This window comes from Bos indicus, chromosome 1 (assembly GCF_029378745.1).
Source record: "Bos indicus isolate NIAB-ARS_2022 breed Sahiwal x Tharparkar chromosome 1, NIAB-ARS_B.indTharparkar_mat_pri_1.0, whole genome shotgun sequence".
In the NCBI taxonomy this organism is placed as follows: domain Eukaryota; kingdom Metazoa; phylum Chordata; class Mammalia; order Artiodactyla; family Bovidae; genus Bos; species Bos indicus.
Genome location: NC_091760.1, coordinates 132,680,425 through 132,697,684, shown reverse-complemented (window position 1 = coordinate 132,697,684; position 17,260 = coordinate 132,680,425). Strand labels below are relative to the sequence as shown.

Genomic DNA, 17,260 nt, shown 5'->3' with positions numbered 1-17,260 from the left:
TCAGATTCCTCATCTCTGTAAAGGAGGAGGAGAAGTTGAGTTGGCACATTGGTCAGAATAACTTAGAGCAGGTAGTAGAAAGTTGTGATCATTGAATTACATGGTGATCCCTCATGGGAGGGATATCAAAATACTAGATATGTGAACTCATTAAACTGACAAACTGATTTTGAAGTGAGTTGAAAGATCCCAACAATTATCATCTAAAACTCTTTATTTTAAAATAGACATAGTTATTGCTCTATTTGGTGGCAGAGCTAGAACTCAAAATCAACATTTTTGACTCCTAAATTTTGTATCTCTAGAAAAAAAATTTTGGTTTTTCTCTTTCTCCTCTTTTTTTATTTGTAGGTTACATATACTTAAAGTCCCAGTTCAGGCATCCTTTCCACCTGGAAATCTGCAAAGATCCTCCGTGTTTGGGTTTAGATGCCTTTTGTATGTGCCCTTTCCTGTATTGAAGTAGTTACTTGCATTATTGACTTCTAAAAATATTAAATTTGATTTGCTTGCTCTCTCTTCCACTAGTTTTATTTATCTTTCTACTTATAGAGCCTGGAGTGGTGCTGGGGACATGGTGCCTTATTATTTACTGAAATGTTCACAGGTTGAATGACTTACATGTGCACAAATGTAAGTACTAGTCAGGATTCCAGATTCTCTTCAAGAATTATACTCACAAAGCCTGAAATTAAATGAAAATTAGAGAGAATGAATAAGATCTTGAGCCTTCCCTGGTGGTCCAGTTGTTAAGGTTCCATGCTCCCAATGCAGGGGGCATAGGTTCGATCCCTGGTAAGGGAAGATCTCACATGTTGAATGGTACAGACAAAAAAAACAAAACACCCAAAATCTTTATGTATCCCTTTAGTATAAGACTGACTTCTGCATCAGTGGGATACAATATAATATTAAAGGTGTTGAGATATACCTGGAAGATATCAGGTACAGACTAATCCAGTGACAGAAATGAAATAGATGACACAGTTCAAATAATACTTTAAAATATGCAGTTGGACTAGGATTAAATACACTAATCTGTGCTTAACAGGATGTTGAATAAAATTTTCTTCTTCATTCATATATATGTATGTATACATATATATATATCTCTCAAAGTGATTCAGTTATATACATGTGGATATATATGTATATACATATATCTAATGAAATTATTTTGCTGTACACCAGAAACTAAAACATTGTAAATCAACTATACTTATTTGAAAACAAAACAAAAAACTTTCCTCTTACCTCAGAAGTAGAATCCAGGATCTCACAACAAGGGACAAAATGTCCGACTTCAAAAGCCAATCAACTTGGTCCAAATATAAGAGGACTTTAAATTATCATTAAGACCATTCCTCCTTCCCATTCCTTAAAATCCTGGGAAAGGAAATAGGGTGTTCCAGTTATCTATTGCAGGTAACAAGTCACTCCAAAGCTTTAGTAGCTTAAAATGACAACACTCATTTTACTATTTGTCATGGTTTCTAAGATCAGGAATTTGGAAATACCTTGGAAGGGCAATTCTGACTCAGGGTCTCATATATACTTAAAGTCAGATGAGTGGCTGGACTTGGAACAGCAGGGGCTGGGGCACCCGGGGGCTGACCAGGAATTTCTCTCTGTTCAGTCTCAGGACCTCTCCATGTGGTTTCTTTACATGGCTCATTTGAGCTTATTCACAGCATGGTGGCTTCTGAGCAGTCAGACTACTGACCTGCTAGCTCAGAGCTCCAAGCACAAGTGCTGCAGCTAGGAAGGCACAGTTATATGTATGACTTAATCTCAGAAGTAATAACAAGTCACTTCTGCCATACGCTACTGGTGAAATAGTCACAAAAGTGGGGCTACTTTTAAAGGGAAGGAGCATAGACCCTACTTCTCTATTTAATAATGTCAAACTCACATTTAAAAAAAAAGCTAGATATGTAGTATAGGAGATATGAGATTGGTGGCTCTGTTTGGAAAACACAATCTGTCAAAGGGGTCATATCTGTTATGGGTCCTTGGTCTAAGAACAGTGTTGTACTTTTTCCTAATGGGGAGGGAAGAGGGATATTCCCCTTTAAAATCTACTGAGGGTGAAGGTTGCTGCTGCTGCTAAGTCGCTTCAGTCGTGTCCGACTCTGTGTGACCCCACAGACTGCAGCCTACCAGGTTCCTCCGTCCATGGGATTTTCCAGGCAAGAGTACTGGAGTGGGGTGTCATTGCCTTCTCCAGAGGGTGAAGGTTATCAAATCATTATTTACAATGACTGGGTATGCTTTCTTCCTCCAACTGAAAGTCTGCTTAGACAGCACATTTTAATTTGCTCTTTACTTGCTCGAGCAAAGAGAAGTAAGATTGGAGAGAAGGGGGCAGTGGTGAGTAGCTGATATAATACTGGAGTGGTAAGGATATATGACTTTCCTGGGGTCAAGTGAATACTGTTGGTGCCTCACTAAGAGAACTTCCCAACAGGCAAGAGAACCCAAACAGCAAAAACCTGTGGCCCATAGCAGCCTACACCAGGGCTTTGTGCACTGGGGAGACTAAGTAACTGATGCAAGATAACCTGCATTTGGATGTCTACAACCTAGAGACTATCAGTGGCCTTTTAGAGTTAGTACAGAAACAAAGACAACAATCCAAGACAGAATTTCACCGTGTATTAGAGTCAGGGTTCAACCTGAGACACAGAACCAGTAGGATATTTATTGTAAGGAACTGGCTAATTGTCAGGGCTGGATAACGAAGTCTGTGGTCTGTAGGGCAGGCAATCAGAAAGCAAAGATCAGGAGCATGCTGGAAACCATGAGAACAGGCCAAAGCTTCTTGTCCACAGGTAGTAAGGAAGGAAGGTCATGAGAAGGCTGGAACCCTAATGGCATGAACTATTTGTAATTTCTGAGGTCATGGAAAGCCTAATCTCTTTTTGAAAGAGCTTACTTGTTTAGGTCAGAGGTTAACCCACTCCAGTATTCTTGCCTGGGAAATCCTATGGACAGAGGAGCCTGATGGGCTACAGTCCATAGGGTTGCAAAGAGTCAGACACAACTGAGTGACTTTCACTTCACTTCACCCAGGATAGTCTTTCTTTTATTAACTTAGAGTCAGCTGATTAGGGACTTCTGTCACATCCACAAAAACCTTCATAGCAGCACATAGATTAGTGGTAGATTAAGTAACTTGGGACTGTAGTTCAGCCTAGCCAAGTTTATACATCCAAAAGCCATCACACAGCAGCAACCAATGTCTGAGATATGTGTCCTTTCTCTTCCTCCCTCTGCCAATACACCAGAGAAGCTGGAGCCTAGCTCCTTTCTCTCAGAAAGAGTAAAACAGCAGAATGTGTCCTTCCCCTATTCACGCTCCTGGGACTAGAAATCTGGCTACAGTGGGAAGGGAAAAGCTTTGATGGATATAAACTACAATTTTAACAATTTTCAGCAAATAGGAAGTTATGAGATGTCATTAAGATACTTGCTGAAAAAAAGAAAAAGATACTTGCTGACTAGCAAGGAAAGGCAATTTAACAGCAAATTTGGGTACAATGACTGCAGATAAAATTCCACTGAGTTGAGACAAGTAAATAACAAAGGGATGAGATTACAAAAATTAGAACTATTGCAGCTGTTAAATAAGGAAGAAAAAAAAGTGGAGTGGTCAGGGAAGGTGTATTTCTAAAAGGCAGGATTTGGACTGGGCCTTCTTAAAAGATGAGCAGTTTATAAAGTGGGAGCAGAGAGGAAACTAGTAGGAATAAAGACTTAAGAGAAACATGTAATGTGGGGTGTCAGGACAGGGAGAACACTGGAGTGAAGTCTCTGTGTTAAGGAGCTAAGTATTGATAGGGGCAAGGCTAGGCAGGATCTTGAGAGCTAGGCAGAGGAGTTGAGACTCGGTGAGGTAGTTGGTAGGAAATAGTGTATGTTCTTGAATGGGAAAAGCTTGAGGGAATTTTTTTGTTTTGTTTGAATCTTTTAAAGGCATTAATGTGACAGTAGTATAATATAGTTGGATTTTAGAAGAGAAGGACTAGGATTCAAGGGGACTAGTTAGGATGCTGTTGCAATATGCTAGATGGGAATTTGCAAAAATCTGATCCAGATTCAAAAGCTAAAATAAATTGGAGGAGAAAGGAAAAGTCTGAGAAATATTTCAGAGACAAAAACAATAAAATAAATGACCAAATGGAATGTGATGGCAGAAAGAATAATTGAGTGTTCCTTGGTTTCTAGCTTGGGGAATTACAAAGATAGTGGCATTTCAAACATAAATGAGGAATTTAGGGACAGAAAATCTATTTGGGAGACCAAGACTGTTAATTCAGTTTGTGACTAAAGCTAATCATTCAAAGTGGAAATATCCTGATAAAAGTTGAAAAAAAGAGAACATCCAGATTAATTTAATAGCATTATGCATGAAGGACTCCAAGTTGGAGATCCAGGCCAGGAACTGAAGGGCTTGGAGGCACAGGTGGTGTTTTTTAAAATGACTCTTCCAACTGAAGGTAGTGTCATTTAGAAGAGAAATGAATAAATAGGAACAGTTGGTTTACCCAGATGGTGTTAAAGAACAAAATGGGATTTGATTTCTGGACTGTGGTTTAAGATCCTGGAACTGATGAGTTTTTGGCAATGAACAAGGGAAATATGTCATGAAGACAAAAAATAAAAAGGTTTCCTTTTTAAATTTTTTTGTTTTGGGGGGAAGAAATCATTGGGAAGGAAATAGCAAATTGTTCTTGGGGAGAGGGAAAAGAACTAAAGAGAACTGAACGAACAAATACTGGTCTCAAAGAAAGAATAAGATTGTAGATGACATCCAGTGTTTCAAAAGGGTTAATTATAGGTGAAAGGAAGCTGAATTTATTAATATTCTTTGAGATTTTACTATATGCTAGCACCATGGCAAATCCTTCATACAACATGGACATCTTTCTACATCAGTAAAGATCGGCATTATTATTTTAAACGGATGCATAGTGTAGTATGGAGGGTCATTCTGGTGCGCTACAATGAAGTCTTCTATTCATACATTTTCCCAACCTTTTTATGTGCTCTCTTTTCTCAATACCAGATGAACTTTAAAAAAAAATTTAAACAATTATCATGATTCAAATAATATATTAAAAAGTATACAAAATGTTTTCTTTCTATTATTTCCTGTCCCACCTCAATGATTATTAGTTTCCTTTGTATGTTTCCATAATTCCTTAATGTTGTACTTTTTATATTATATAAACAAATATAAATATGTACTCTTATTTTTTCCTTTCTTAAAAAACACATAAGGTAAAAAGCATCTTGTGTTCATCTCTTTAGGGTAAAATCTAGATGTGATATTGCTGAATTGAAGGGTAGTTTCAGTTAGAATCTTAAACCTATTGCCCAGTTGCTCATCAGAAAAGTTGTATATACCAACAGTGCATGAATGTCACAAAATCAAAAAGAAAATTTTATTTTCTAGTTTCAGTATTCCATATATCTGAAGATGCATGGGAATCCAGAATAAATGTTTAAAAAGTCACAATAATTCATAATACTAGTTTTTGTATCATACAGAAGTGATTATACAAAAACATTTGGACTTAATAACTTATAGACAAATGACACAATCAGAAGGAGAGGTTTGATCTACCTTGTTATTTATTTTTTGTGTGTTTATCTTATTGGGTTGATAGAGAGGTAGGAATGAAAAAAATGGAAAAAATCAGTTATTATTTAGAGAAATCCAGTTTAATGAGACAAAGAATAATCATGATGAGAAACTGGGGCTGGCTTAGGATGAGAGTGAGAAAAGGGTAGATAATTTCATTGGAGCTTGTATACTGATAAGGCATATTGTCAGATCATCTCTTCCTATTACTTTAGGGGAAAAAAAAAAAAAACTCCTGTTACAACCTCTGCTTTCTATTATTGAATTGATGCATGAGATTATAATGGAATTTAAAGCTATAATTCAACTGATGAACATGTACATTTGTCTTTTTTTCCTTCTTAAATAGAATTGATTGCCTGGAGAAATGGATACTTCTCCCTCCAAAAAATATCCAGTTAAAAAACGGGTGAAAATACATCCAAACACAGTAATGGTGAAATATACGTCTCATTATCCTCAGCCTGGGGATGGTGGATATGAAGAAATCAATGAAGACTATGGAAGTTTTATGGAAGAAAATTCAAAGAAAGGCCTGCTCAGTGAAATGAAAAGAAAAGGAAGAACCTTCTTTGGAACCATGGATACCTGCCCTCCAACAGAAGACCCAGTGACCAATGAAATTGGACAGTTCCAGAGCTTTGCAGAAAAAAATATTTTTCAATCCAGAAAAATGTGGATAGTGCTGTTTGGATCTGCTTTGGCTCATGGATGTGTAGCTCTTATCACTAGGCTTGTTTCCGATCGTTCCAAAGTTCCATCTCTAGAACTGATTTTTATCCGTTCTGTTTTGCAGGTCTTATCTGTGTTAGTTGTGTGTTACTACCAGGAAGCCCCCTTTGGACCAAGTGGATACAGACTGCGACTTTTCTTTTACGGTGTATGCAATGTCATCTCTATCACCTGTGCTTATACATCGTTTTCAATAGTTCCTCCTAGCAACGGGACCACTATGTGGAGAGCCACAACCACCGTCTTCAGTGCCATTTTGGCTTTTTTACTTGTAGATGAGAAAATGGCTTGTGTTGACATGGCTACAGTTGTTTGCAGCATCGTAGGTGTTTGTCTTGTCATGATCCCCAACATTGTTGATGAAGATGATTCTTTGTTAAATGCCTGGAAAGAAGCCTTTGGGTACACTATGACTGTGATGGCTGGACTGACCACTGCTCTTTCCATGATAGTATACAGATCCATTAAGGAGAAGATCAGCATGTGGACTGCACTGTTTACATTTGGTTGGACTGGGACAGTCTGGGGAATATCTACTATGTTTGTTCTTCAAGAACCCATCATCCCATTAGATGGAGAAACCTGGAGTTATCTAATTGCTATATGCATTTGTTCTACTGCAGCCTTCTTGGGAGTTTATTATGCCTTAGACAAATTCCATCCAGCTTTGGTCAGCACAGTACAACATCTGGAGATTGTGGTAGCAATGGTGTTGCAGCTTCTAGTGTTACATATATTTCCTAGTGTCTATGATGTCTTTGGAGGGGTAATCATTATGATTAGTGTTTTTGTCCTTGCTGGCTATAAACTTTACTGGAGGAATTTAAGAAGGCAGGATTATCAGGAAATACTAGACTCTCCCATTAAATGAATACTTGATTATTACCTTGTTAATGTTCAGTTACTAATAGGTACACTGCCATTTTAATGTTCACCCATAAATGGTTTTTTGTGTTGTATAACTGACAGAGTGCTATATAGAATTAATATATGCAGATGTAGAAAAATTTAGTCTTCTAAATATTAAATTATGTGGAATATCATGAATCTGGTCTCTTTGCTGTTAACAATAAAAGGTAATTTTTATTATAAAATTATTATTTATTATAAATAATAAAAGGTGGTAGAGAATGTCAACTTTTAGCACTAAAGAACATAAGACTTGAAGAAATGACTCCTTTCCAGTGGAAATTCAGCAGTCCTAAATATTAAGAAGTTAGAAAAAATGTTCATGTCCAATGTTCTGTAAGTGTTCAACAAAAATCCTTCAATATTCAGAACTCTGTAAGATGAAATGCTGAATACCAAGCCCTGTTTTTGTCATCTGTTTGCATTAGGGAACTAGAGATGATTGGGCTGGGTAAAGTAGCTGGAGTTGAGGCAAGAAAGAGGAAACAAAGGAAAGGAGTTGGTTTTTCACTGGCAATGGTGGTCATCCTACCTTAGGAGAGGAAACTGTCTTCTCCTTGCTCTGGCCATATTAGGCAATGCGTAGGAAATGGAGGTAGGGAGAATATGGATTCCTGCAAGCTCTACTTAGTCTATGCCCTTTTGTGCCGTATGGTGTGAGACTGAATGCTCACACCATGAGGTGTGAGGAGGGTCTACTCATCCTCAGTTATGCCAGTCTCTTCCAAACCTGCCCTTGTTTATGATTTTGTAGCAAGTACATGTGTGAGGGGCAGCAAAGGTACTCCTTACTCCTGGAAAAGACACTAACGGTGATCATTGTACAGCAGAAAACTGAAAACTTCGTGTACTGGATTCTTTTCAAAAGAGCTGCTGCTGCTGCTAAGGCGCTTCAGTCGTGTCCGACTCTCTGCGACCCCATAGACGGCAGCCCACTAGGCTCCTGTGTCCCTGGGATTCTCCAGGCTAGAACACTGGAGTGGGTTGCCATTTCCTTCTCCAACGCGTGAAAGTGAAAAGTGAAAGCAAAGTCGCTCAGTCTTATCTGACTGATACTGACCCCACGGTCTGCAGCCTACTAGGCTCCTCTGCCCATGGGATTTTCCAGGCAAGAGTACTGGAGTGAGGTGTCATTGCCTTCTCCTTTCAAAAGAGCTAAAAGTCTGTAAAACTGCATAAGGTAGCGTTAATTTGGATCCAATCTGGGAAGTTTTTACTAATTTAGTACAAACAAATGTTGATATGTTACTGGTTATTAAGTTATTGTTATTGAGCTATCTTAACTTCTGACTGGAGAAGGCAATGGCACCCCACTCCAGTACTCTTGCCTGGAAAATCCCACGGATGGAGGAGCCTGGTAGGCTGCAGTCCATGGGGTCACTAAGAGTCAGACACGACAGAGCGACTTCACTTTCACTTTTCACTTTCATGCATTGGAGAAGGAAATGGCAACCCACTCCAGTGTTCTTGCCTAGAGAATCCCAGGGACGGAGGAGCCTGGTGGGCTGCCGTCTATGGGGTCAGACAGAGTCGGACACGACCGAAGCGACTTAGCAGCAGCAGCAGCAGCAACTTCAGATACACTCATCTATAACTTTCCTATGTGATGCTATGGCTCAGACCCTGCAAACTACATTTTTCCTATGCCAGCTGGTATCTTGCTAGGTTAGAGGTGACAGCTGCTCTCTGTAGTTACCACATCTGGGCTACTTCAGTGTTCCCTTTTTGCTTTTCCAGTCCATCAACACCCAGTGGTAAGTTCTCTGTTGTAATATCTTGATTTCTGTTCTCTTGACTAACATGCCTTTGGACAATAACCCAAAGGAACCCAAAGCCATTTGTAGGGTGTTTGTGTTTTTGGGAAAATGTTAACATTCAGATTTTCCAGGAATTACTGGCTCTCAATAGAAATTATGCACATTGAAGCAAAGAAACAAACAGATTTGAAAAAAATGAACAGATCTTGGAATGACCTGTACTAAGGAATAAGAAATTTAGCATAAATTTAAGTGTAGTCAGAGAAAGAGAGAACAGGCAGAAAAAAATACTTGAAGAAATGCTGGCCAAGAGTCTTCCAGATTCAATAAAAAGATACAATAATCAGCAATCCACACATCCAGGGAAATAAGTGAACCCCCCCCAGCAGCATAAATACAGAGAAAATCACACCTAGAAACATAGTGTAACTGCTGATAAACTAAGATAAAGAAACAAATCTTAAAAGCAGCCTAACCTACAGAAAAACAATGATAAGAATTACAGCCAGCTTCTCATCAGAAACAGTGGAGGCCAGAAAGCAACAGAATGACAGTTTAAAGTGCTGTTAAGAAAACCCTTTGATGGCTTCTCATTGCCTATAGTATAAAAACAAAGGCCCTTAACTTGCATAACCCACTCTTGCTTACACTTTGTCATCTTTTGCTCTAGCAATATTCTGCTGTTGCATACTTCCTTTTTTAAAAAACTAAAAGAAATATTTTTATGAAGGCCTCTCTATGTGAAAAGCCCTTCTCTTCTTTGCCTACTTATTTACCTTGACTAGCCTAATCACACACACACCTCCCCTCGCATTGTGGCTTAATGTCTCCCTGTAGACATCTATTGCTGCATTTACTATACAAATAATAAATATCAGTTTAAATGTCATTCTCTGACATTGGATGGAGCTCCTTTAAGACTGATTTTTAGATCTCTGGTATGTATTGTAGTGCTTAACACAGAGTGAACCCAATAAATTTTTGTTTAATTAATTCCCATAAAAGAGTAATACTACTCAACCCAGAAAGTGAATTTAGCTACCAGGGTTCACTAATTTCAACACTTCATAGTCAAGACTGTGATTAGTGACTTCTTACTGATTTAGTAGGTAGGATTTTGTTTTTGTTTGTTTTGCCCTATGTAGTCCTTACAGTGATATTAAACCAGATCATTCTCTCTAATCATTTCTACAAGTCCTCAATAGTTTCCTGGGAAAAGTCTTGCGACACTGAGGCTCATTTTCCCTTTCCTTGTCTTCCCAAATTCTTTCCTTGGGGATGAATGAAGTGAACTACCTATATGTTCTTATCCTAGATTGATTAGCTACCTTTATCTGAAACCCCATTTCTAGTCCATAGGTCATAAGTTTTGACCTAAATGTTGTTGCCTGATTCTGGCTAGTCCACTCAGAACTAATTAGCAGGGTTGATTCCCATTTTTGGTTTGAGTTCCGCTAAAAGAGAGGAAGAAGAAGTCAAGCACATGTTTCTATTTGGAAGTAAAGGAGACAGTGTGAAAGGTCTCTGGGACAACACCCACCCCTTACAAACATGGGCTCCATACTTCTAAGTACACTATAGAGCAATTCCATACATGACTTCCTGTCTATCTACCCCAATGCTTTCCTCTCATTGCTGTTTCCTTATTTTTATTCAATTCCTTCTCTTTTTATTGTATTTTTTTAGTTTTTCTTTCTTTCTTAAGAGTTTCTGGTAAGAATAGGGTGATAAGGGAACATTTAAAGAAAAGTTAAAAGGAAAACACGTATTTACAGGAAACTAAAATCCTTCTATGAAAAAGTTCTCTCCCTTACTTCTTCTATTACTTAAACAGATGGCACACAGTAGTTAAGAAATCTGGATCAAAATCTCACAGTCTGTTCGGATCACTGACCCATTCAAAATACATAATCCCTTACAAAATAAAATCTAAAGTTAAACGACTTCAGCGTATTTTTTTTCTGGGTTTATTTTCCCCATTTATGGAAGTGGTCTAAGCTACCTGATAGCAAGAACTATTTTACCTGTTATATTTGTATTCACATTCCCCTACTCACATCACATGTTAAAAAACTAAAGTTGAACTGAGCCAGGTGTACCTAATAGTTTGTTGTGTGAAACTATTTTGGAGAAATAGTTTCAACCTCTTGACAATGGGTTTATACAGCTTCAAAAATGAATGAAATATCTCAATCCATAAACTTTATAAGATGTATCAACAAATAAAACTATTGGGCTGCTATAACAAAATGCCATAGACTGGGTGGCTTAAACAACAAAAATTAAACTTCTCACAGTTTTGGAGATTGGAAGTCCCACGTCCAGTATGCCAGTTTGGTTAGTTTCTGGTGAACGCTCTCTTCCTGGTTTGCACATGGCTGCCTTCTCACTGTGTCTTCCAGTTGTGAGGACAGACAGCAAGACAGTGTCTACGTCTCTGCAGTCAGTTCTTATAAAGGACACTAATTCTATAGGATTAGGGCTCCACTCTTAGCACCTCAGTTAACCTAAATTATCCCTGAAAGGCCTTGTCTCCAAATACAGTCACATTGGGGAGTTAGAGCTTCATTTCAACACAGGAATTTTGAGAGGGGACACAATTCAGTCCATAGCAGCCATGATAAAATATACAAAGGTATTTAGATCCTTAGAATAAATTCAAAATCCACTTACATTATTGACTTTAGATCCTAATTACAGGATATAGATGGAGTTGCTGCCCTGATTTGAGTTTACAATCCCGGTAGGGTAGGGAGGTCTTCCCAGGTGGTAAAGAATCCCCTTGCCAGTGCAGGAGACTCTGGCTGGATCCCTAGGAAATGGCAAAAGGCTCCAGGATTTTTGCCTGGCAAATTCCATGGAGAGAGGAGCCTGGCGGGCTTCAGATCCATGGAGTCGCAAAAAGTCTGGCTCTTTCAGCAGCTGGATGGGGAAAACACCTGTGCACTTTGCAAGCTTCCCTGGGCGGGAAACGCCTAAGCAGAGCCACAGAGATGGCTGGGGAGGAAGAGGCAGGTGATGGGGTCTGAAGCTCCGGCGTGGAGAGAACCGACTTACTGATGGCAGGTGTCTGGGGCTGGGCCGCTAAGAAAGGACAGACCTGTCACCAAAAGTTACTGTCCTCACAGCAAAGCTACCGCAGCCAAGAATGGAAGCTATCCACGCACCAGGGCGCTTCGAAGGCCCTCAGACTCAGCTTATTTTCATTTGCGGTTCAAGTTAAGGACACGTCTTACATTTTTCTCCCAGGACTTTACGTTCAGGCCTTTTTGTTTGCTTTTCATTTTCTTTCCCCGTCCCTAAGAACTTTCTGCTGGTAAGACCTTCTTCAGGTGCAGAAACCAGAAGGAAGCTCCCAGAGCAGTTGGGGCTTAACTCGGAAAGCAGTCAATTTTGCTGTGGAATCTCCCGTGGCGCTGAGGAGGAAGGTCCCAGAATAATCAGCCAGAGACACAGAAGCAACAATACCCAGACGCAGGCAGGGCGCTTGTCTCTCTCACTCCTCCGCGGAGCAGCCTCAGCGCTACACCCAGCACAGCAATTGATTGACAGGCGGACTCGCCCAATCCCAGAGCGGCGAAGACCGCCCTCGCGTCAGTGATAGGAGGGAAGGAGAAGACTGAACCTATCATATTGGGCAGGAAGGTGGGTTTCCTGTCCGCGCGGGTCCGCCCAGGGCCTCGCGACCAGTCGGCGCTGCAGCCCCGCCCTCCCGCCGCGCGCGCCCCGCCCCTCTCCCCAGAGCTACGCGGCGGCAGAGCGGAGGCCTCGTGCCGTAACGGCCATCGCGGCGGCCGTGGCGGCGTCCCTGCCCTCCTCAAGTGAGCTGGCGCCGCCCGGGCTCGGCAGAGGGGAGGTGAGACGGTCCTGCCTGCAGGCAGACGCAAAGACAGGCTTTTCTCGTCCGGGGAATCCACATAGCCCGTTACTCGCGGTGCTTCCTCTTCCCTGCTGAAGTTAGCTCCCGGGGCGCCGTCTGCCGGCCCGGAGCTAAGCCGGAGGGGGCGGGGAGGCCGCTTGGTCGGGCCTGGGCTTTTTGCCTCGCGGCTTTGCGCGACCCTCCGGCCACTGCCCTGTGCGGCGTAGTCCTACCACCTTCCTGTCCCTCTCTGGAGCGTCGGGTCCGGGTGACCGCTGCGGCCGGCCGCCCCCGGAGACTGGGAGGTCGAGTGTGTGGCGTGCACCCTTCTCCTTTCTTTTCCTCTCTAAAAGTCCTGACGGCTTTGTGGCGCATTCCGAGGCCGCGGAGGTAGGGACGTGGTGGTGGTGGTGGGGACGCTTACCTCTAGGAGTGGGAGGGAGCCGTTCCGGGTGCGCAGGATGGACATCCTCGGGATGCGCCTCCCGCCCCTCCCCCCCACCCAGCCCCCTGCTGTTTCCCTCGTCGGGAAATCTGGGTTATTTTAATATTATGGATTCGTACGTGAGTTACTTGGGCTGTAAGCTTTTGACTTGAGTTGTAATATATCCGGGAGAAAAAAATGTATCTTGATAGTTGATTTTTGTAACCTTTCTTATGTGTATCCACAAAAGTTTGCCATTAGAAGCTCGGGAAGCTGAATTTTGTGCGGGACTGAGAACCCTTAATTTTTAGACGCCCAGTTTAGTGTCACACTAATGAACTAGTTACTTAAAAATAATTCTGCCCGTTAACTTTGGCAAGAAACCATGGGAGTTAGGAAAGGATGAGTTGAAGGAGAAATTTCTATCCCTATCTTGGGTGGTGAGCAAAAAAAACTCACTGTCCAGTCAGGACGAGTAAGTGTTGCAAGAGGTATTCATTTTAAAAATCTTATTTTGGTAGATGTAAGAAAGACCAACCATACAGTTTATTAAGCAGATGGAAAGCGCTGTGTCTCAACCTTCAGGGACTTTACAGAGTAAATGGGAAAATTATCCAAGGAGAAGGTTCTGTTTGGTAATTGTCAGTAATGTTCAGTTCTTAAATAGGTATCCCACTCATAGTTTAATAGAAACTCGAGAACTACGAATTGGTTGATTAATAGTTTTATTTCATTTTCATGGCAAACTTTACCATCTTCTTCTTTGGAAAATTGTGAACAGTTTGCAGAATGTTCAAGATTTCTCAGCTGTGCTTTTTCATGTTACATTTTAAACTTGTGTGTTTGTTTTTCTGAATATTTAGTCTAGATTTTACTAGTGCTTTCAGGTCCTTGAAAATAAAACTTGAAACATACATGGTAGGTTTTGTTAGATATTGAAATATATTGTAGGCCACTGGATTTTTGCACCTTTGAGAACTTCCCTGCCAAAACTCAAGGTAGATTTGATGCAAATGTTGTTAGAAATCACTTGTCAGGAAGACTTAATAAATCCATATCCTGTCTATTTTATTCTTTTATAGTTTAACAATTTTTACAATTTATTTCCCTTTGTAATATGGAAAAATATCAGATATTTTTCTGCCTACACCAGAAGACTAAATGATTTTCTTATTTAGTCAATAAGTAGAATTGGAGGAAACTCTTGAAATCACTAAGCATTTAACAAATTCTCTGTCAATACTTTGCTGTGCTGTTTTAGGAAGACAACTGACAGGGCCAGAAATGACATTCAAAGATTATTTAATAAGGCAACAATTCTGTCTGTTCCTCACTTTATTTGAAAGATATAATTTATAGTCTTCCTTCAAAACTGATTCCATATGCTGACATTGTTTTGGTGATATTTATCATGCCTTAAACTACCCAGGCATAAGCCCTGGTTTTATCTTAGACTTCCTCTCACCACATAACATTGCCCAATTTTTGTCAGCCATTTTCTGAAATTTCTTTCAGATAGCTGTTCTAACCACTCGTTTCTTTCTTCCCCCAGTAGCTTTTAACCGGATTTTCTGCCTCTTTTCTCCCTGCTTTGTATGTTCTGGCTTCTGCCTTGTTCTAAAATAGTGCTTCCACCCGCCCTCACTGTTAAACCAGCATTAGTTCCCTGTTATTGAGGGTATAGTTCAGAATTCCCAGCCTTCTAACAGTCTGCTCAAAACCTGTTTTTTCTGATGATAACAGTAATTCTCTATAGGAGCTGTCCATCCGAACACAAACCAATCTCTTGTTCTTATCTAGATTGTGTATTTTTCTGCCTTCATGTCTGTTGACACTTTGACTGCCTATTTATTGCTGCTGCTAAGTCACTTCAGTCGTGTCTGACTCTGTGCGACCCCTTAGACGGCAGCCCACCAGGCTCCCCCGTCCCTGGGATTCTCCTGGCAAGAACACTGGAGTGGGTTGCCATTGCTAGTATTTTTTAAAAGAAATTTTCCTCCTTAAATTAAGTGGCAAGTAAAGTCAGATTTTGTTGACATTTCATATTTGGTCCTTGCGCACAGCCTTCTAGATCTTTCTGTTCTCTGTGTTGTTGCTTTCCTTTGAACCCACAGCCCTGTTTTATCATTTGTTTGGTTTTTAATATGTGGACTTGTATTGTAATACTATGGAACAATATTGTGGGAATGTTGGAATCCATCCTTCCATTTTATACATAGGGAAAATGTAATCCATACAGACTAAGTTGACTGAAATTCACCTAGTGACCCTGGCAGAGCTGACTTAAACCTTAATTTCCTACTTGGTTTCCTAACTCAAGTTCTCTATATTAAAAAAAAAAAAAACAACTGTGTTTATTCTTATGAAACTATACTTCTTTTCATCTCTTGCAGTGTCATTTTGTATTGTTTGCTTCACATGACTTTGCATTTTGTGTATTAATTAGATTCAGAACTTCTGTATGAGGGGAGGGGAACCTTTATGACCTGACTTGTTTGGATCATTGAAACAGTGATTTAAAGTCTACATGAAGTCTTTCTCTAGCTTGTTGGGTATGGTAACAGCATTAACTAAAATAATATTGGTGTGTCCACTGTTGAGTCCTATGACCCATTAAAAGTGAATCTCTTACAAGTTTTACTGTTGGATTTTAGTTTGAATCTCTTGAAAAAGAGAAACTCTTTGGGAGCCTTGAAAGTAAATGTGAACGATGTATTACTTGTAAGGCATCTGAGTGTATTGATCTAACTAAATGCTCTTTTTGATAGAACAGGAACACTTTTGCTATTTTTTCATTTTGTTCTGTCAAGAACCAGATTATTGAGCAATTTGTTTATTGAGCAGAACATTCTGAAAATCATTTGTTCCACTTGGAAAGTTGGAGAGCTTTTGTATGTTTGTTCTTCACACTCTGCCCCTCCCCCAACTCTAAAATTTCTGTTAAAAACAGCCGCAGAGAGTTTCTTCGGTATTTTTCTTAATATTTATGTAACAAGACAAGTAGCATAGATAAATTAGGTGAAATATCTAAGGAGAGTATGCTTGACATTTTTGGCCTGAAACAAATTAGAAGCTATTTTTGTTTTATTTTTTGGTTGTTTGTGAATGGCTTATTTTTATTTGTTTAAATAAATTATCTGCTAAAATAAACTGTTGAAACACTGATTCTCTTGTTCTTTATTCCTGAAATTGTACTTAAGGAGTGCTAAATTGGATAAATGTGCTGTGAGTAATTTCTGTTCAAACAGACCAGTTGAATAAAGCAGTGAGGTTATGGCTTGGGGAAATGTTTTTAAAAAATGAATGCATCCAGAAAGGTTTTTTTTTTTCTTGGTGAACCAGCCTTCCAAAAGTCTCAGTACATGCTTCAAAATCATGTTGCACTTAGATCAGTTCAGATAATAAATAGAACAAAGAATTTAATATTCCTTGTACTTCATGCCTATTCCAGGTATATTATGAAAACAGTTTATTAATTAAACAACGCATTGGAAAAGTTTTTGGAAATGCATGATCACTTCCAGATACAGTATAGGTACATTTTAGGAACACTTATGTACCACCTCTCAATTTGCTGCCTGGGAAGTCAGGTTTTTTTTCCTCATTTTTCTTTCCACATGTTCTTAGAAAGCCCTGTGAAACTTTCCATAATTTAGCTTTTGCCAGCTTCTGCATCTCTTGTCGTTATCTTTTTCCTTTAGGCTGCTCGAATAGTCAAGCTCCTTTTTGCCTTGTAGCCTGTGAACCTGTCTGGCAGATAGCTTCCTTAGGGTAATAAGTATTAAGTTTGGCTGCTAGTAATAAAAACACATCAAATAATTTCTCTCCTATGCCAGAGAAATCTAGAGTTTGCATGGCACTCGTTTTTTTAGTGTTATTCCTATTTTTTTTTTTTTTTACCTATTATAAATAACTTTGAAATAAAGATCTTT

The 17,260-nt window shown here is 39.7% G+C and overlaps 2 protein-coding genes and 1 long non-coding RNA gene across 10 annotated transcripts in view; 2 read left to right on the top strand and 1 right to left on the bottom strand.

Annotated features, from left to right (window-relative positions):
- SLC35G2 (solute carrier family 35 member G2) overlaps positions 1 to 7,422 on the top strand; it is a 36,548-nt gene extending 29,126 nt beyond the window's left edge. For 5 of the 6 annotated variants that reach the window (XM_019962063.2, XM_070794363.1, XM_070794370.1 and 2 more), the window contains exon 2: positions 5,997 to 7,422. In XM_019962063.2, the coding sequence (XP_019817622.1) occupies positions 6,015 to 7,250 (1,236 nt within the window). In that variant the 5' untranslated portion in view covers positions 5,997 to 6,014 and the 3' untranslated portion in view covers positions 7,251 to 7,422. Of the gene's footprint in view, positions 1 to 552; positions 634 to 5,996 lie in introns of all 6 variants that reach the window. The other variant, XM_070794367.1, reaches the window with a different exon arrangement.
- On the bottom strand, positions 197 to 12,615 carry LOC109560055 (uncharacterized). The gene is made up of 3 exons (XR_002180866.2): positions 11,719 to 12,615; positions 1,255 to 1,386; positions 197 to 685 (listed from the first exon to the last, which is right to left on the bottom strand). It is a non-coding gene; the product is annotated as an uncharacterized lncRNA (long non-coding RNA).
- A 136-nt stretch (positions 12,616 to 12,751) lies between these two features.
- NCK1 (NCK adaptor protein 1) overlaps positions 12,752 to 17,260 on the top strand; it is a 76,372-nt gene continuing 71,863 nt past the window's right edge. Inside the window, exon 1 of one of the 3 annotated variants that reach the window (XM_019962042.2) lies at positions 12,752 to 12,901. The gene's annotated coding sequence lies outside the window, so the exon portion shown is untranslated. Of the gene's footprint in view, positions 12,902 to 12,931; positions 13,295 to 17,260 lie in introns of those variants that run through there. The other 2 variants (XM_019962047.2, XM_019962051.2) reach the window with 2 other exon arrangements.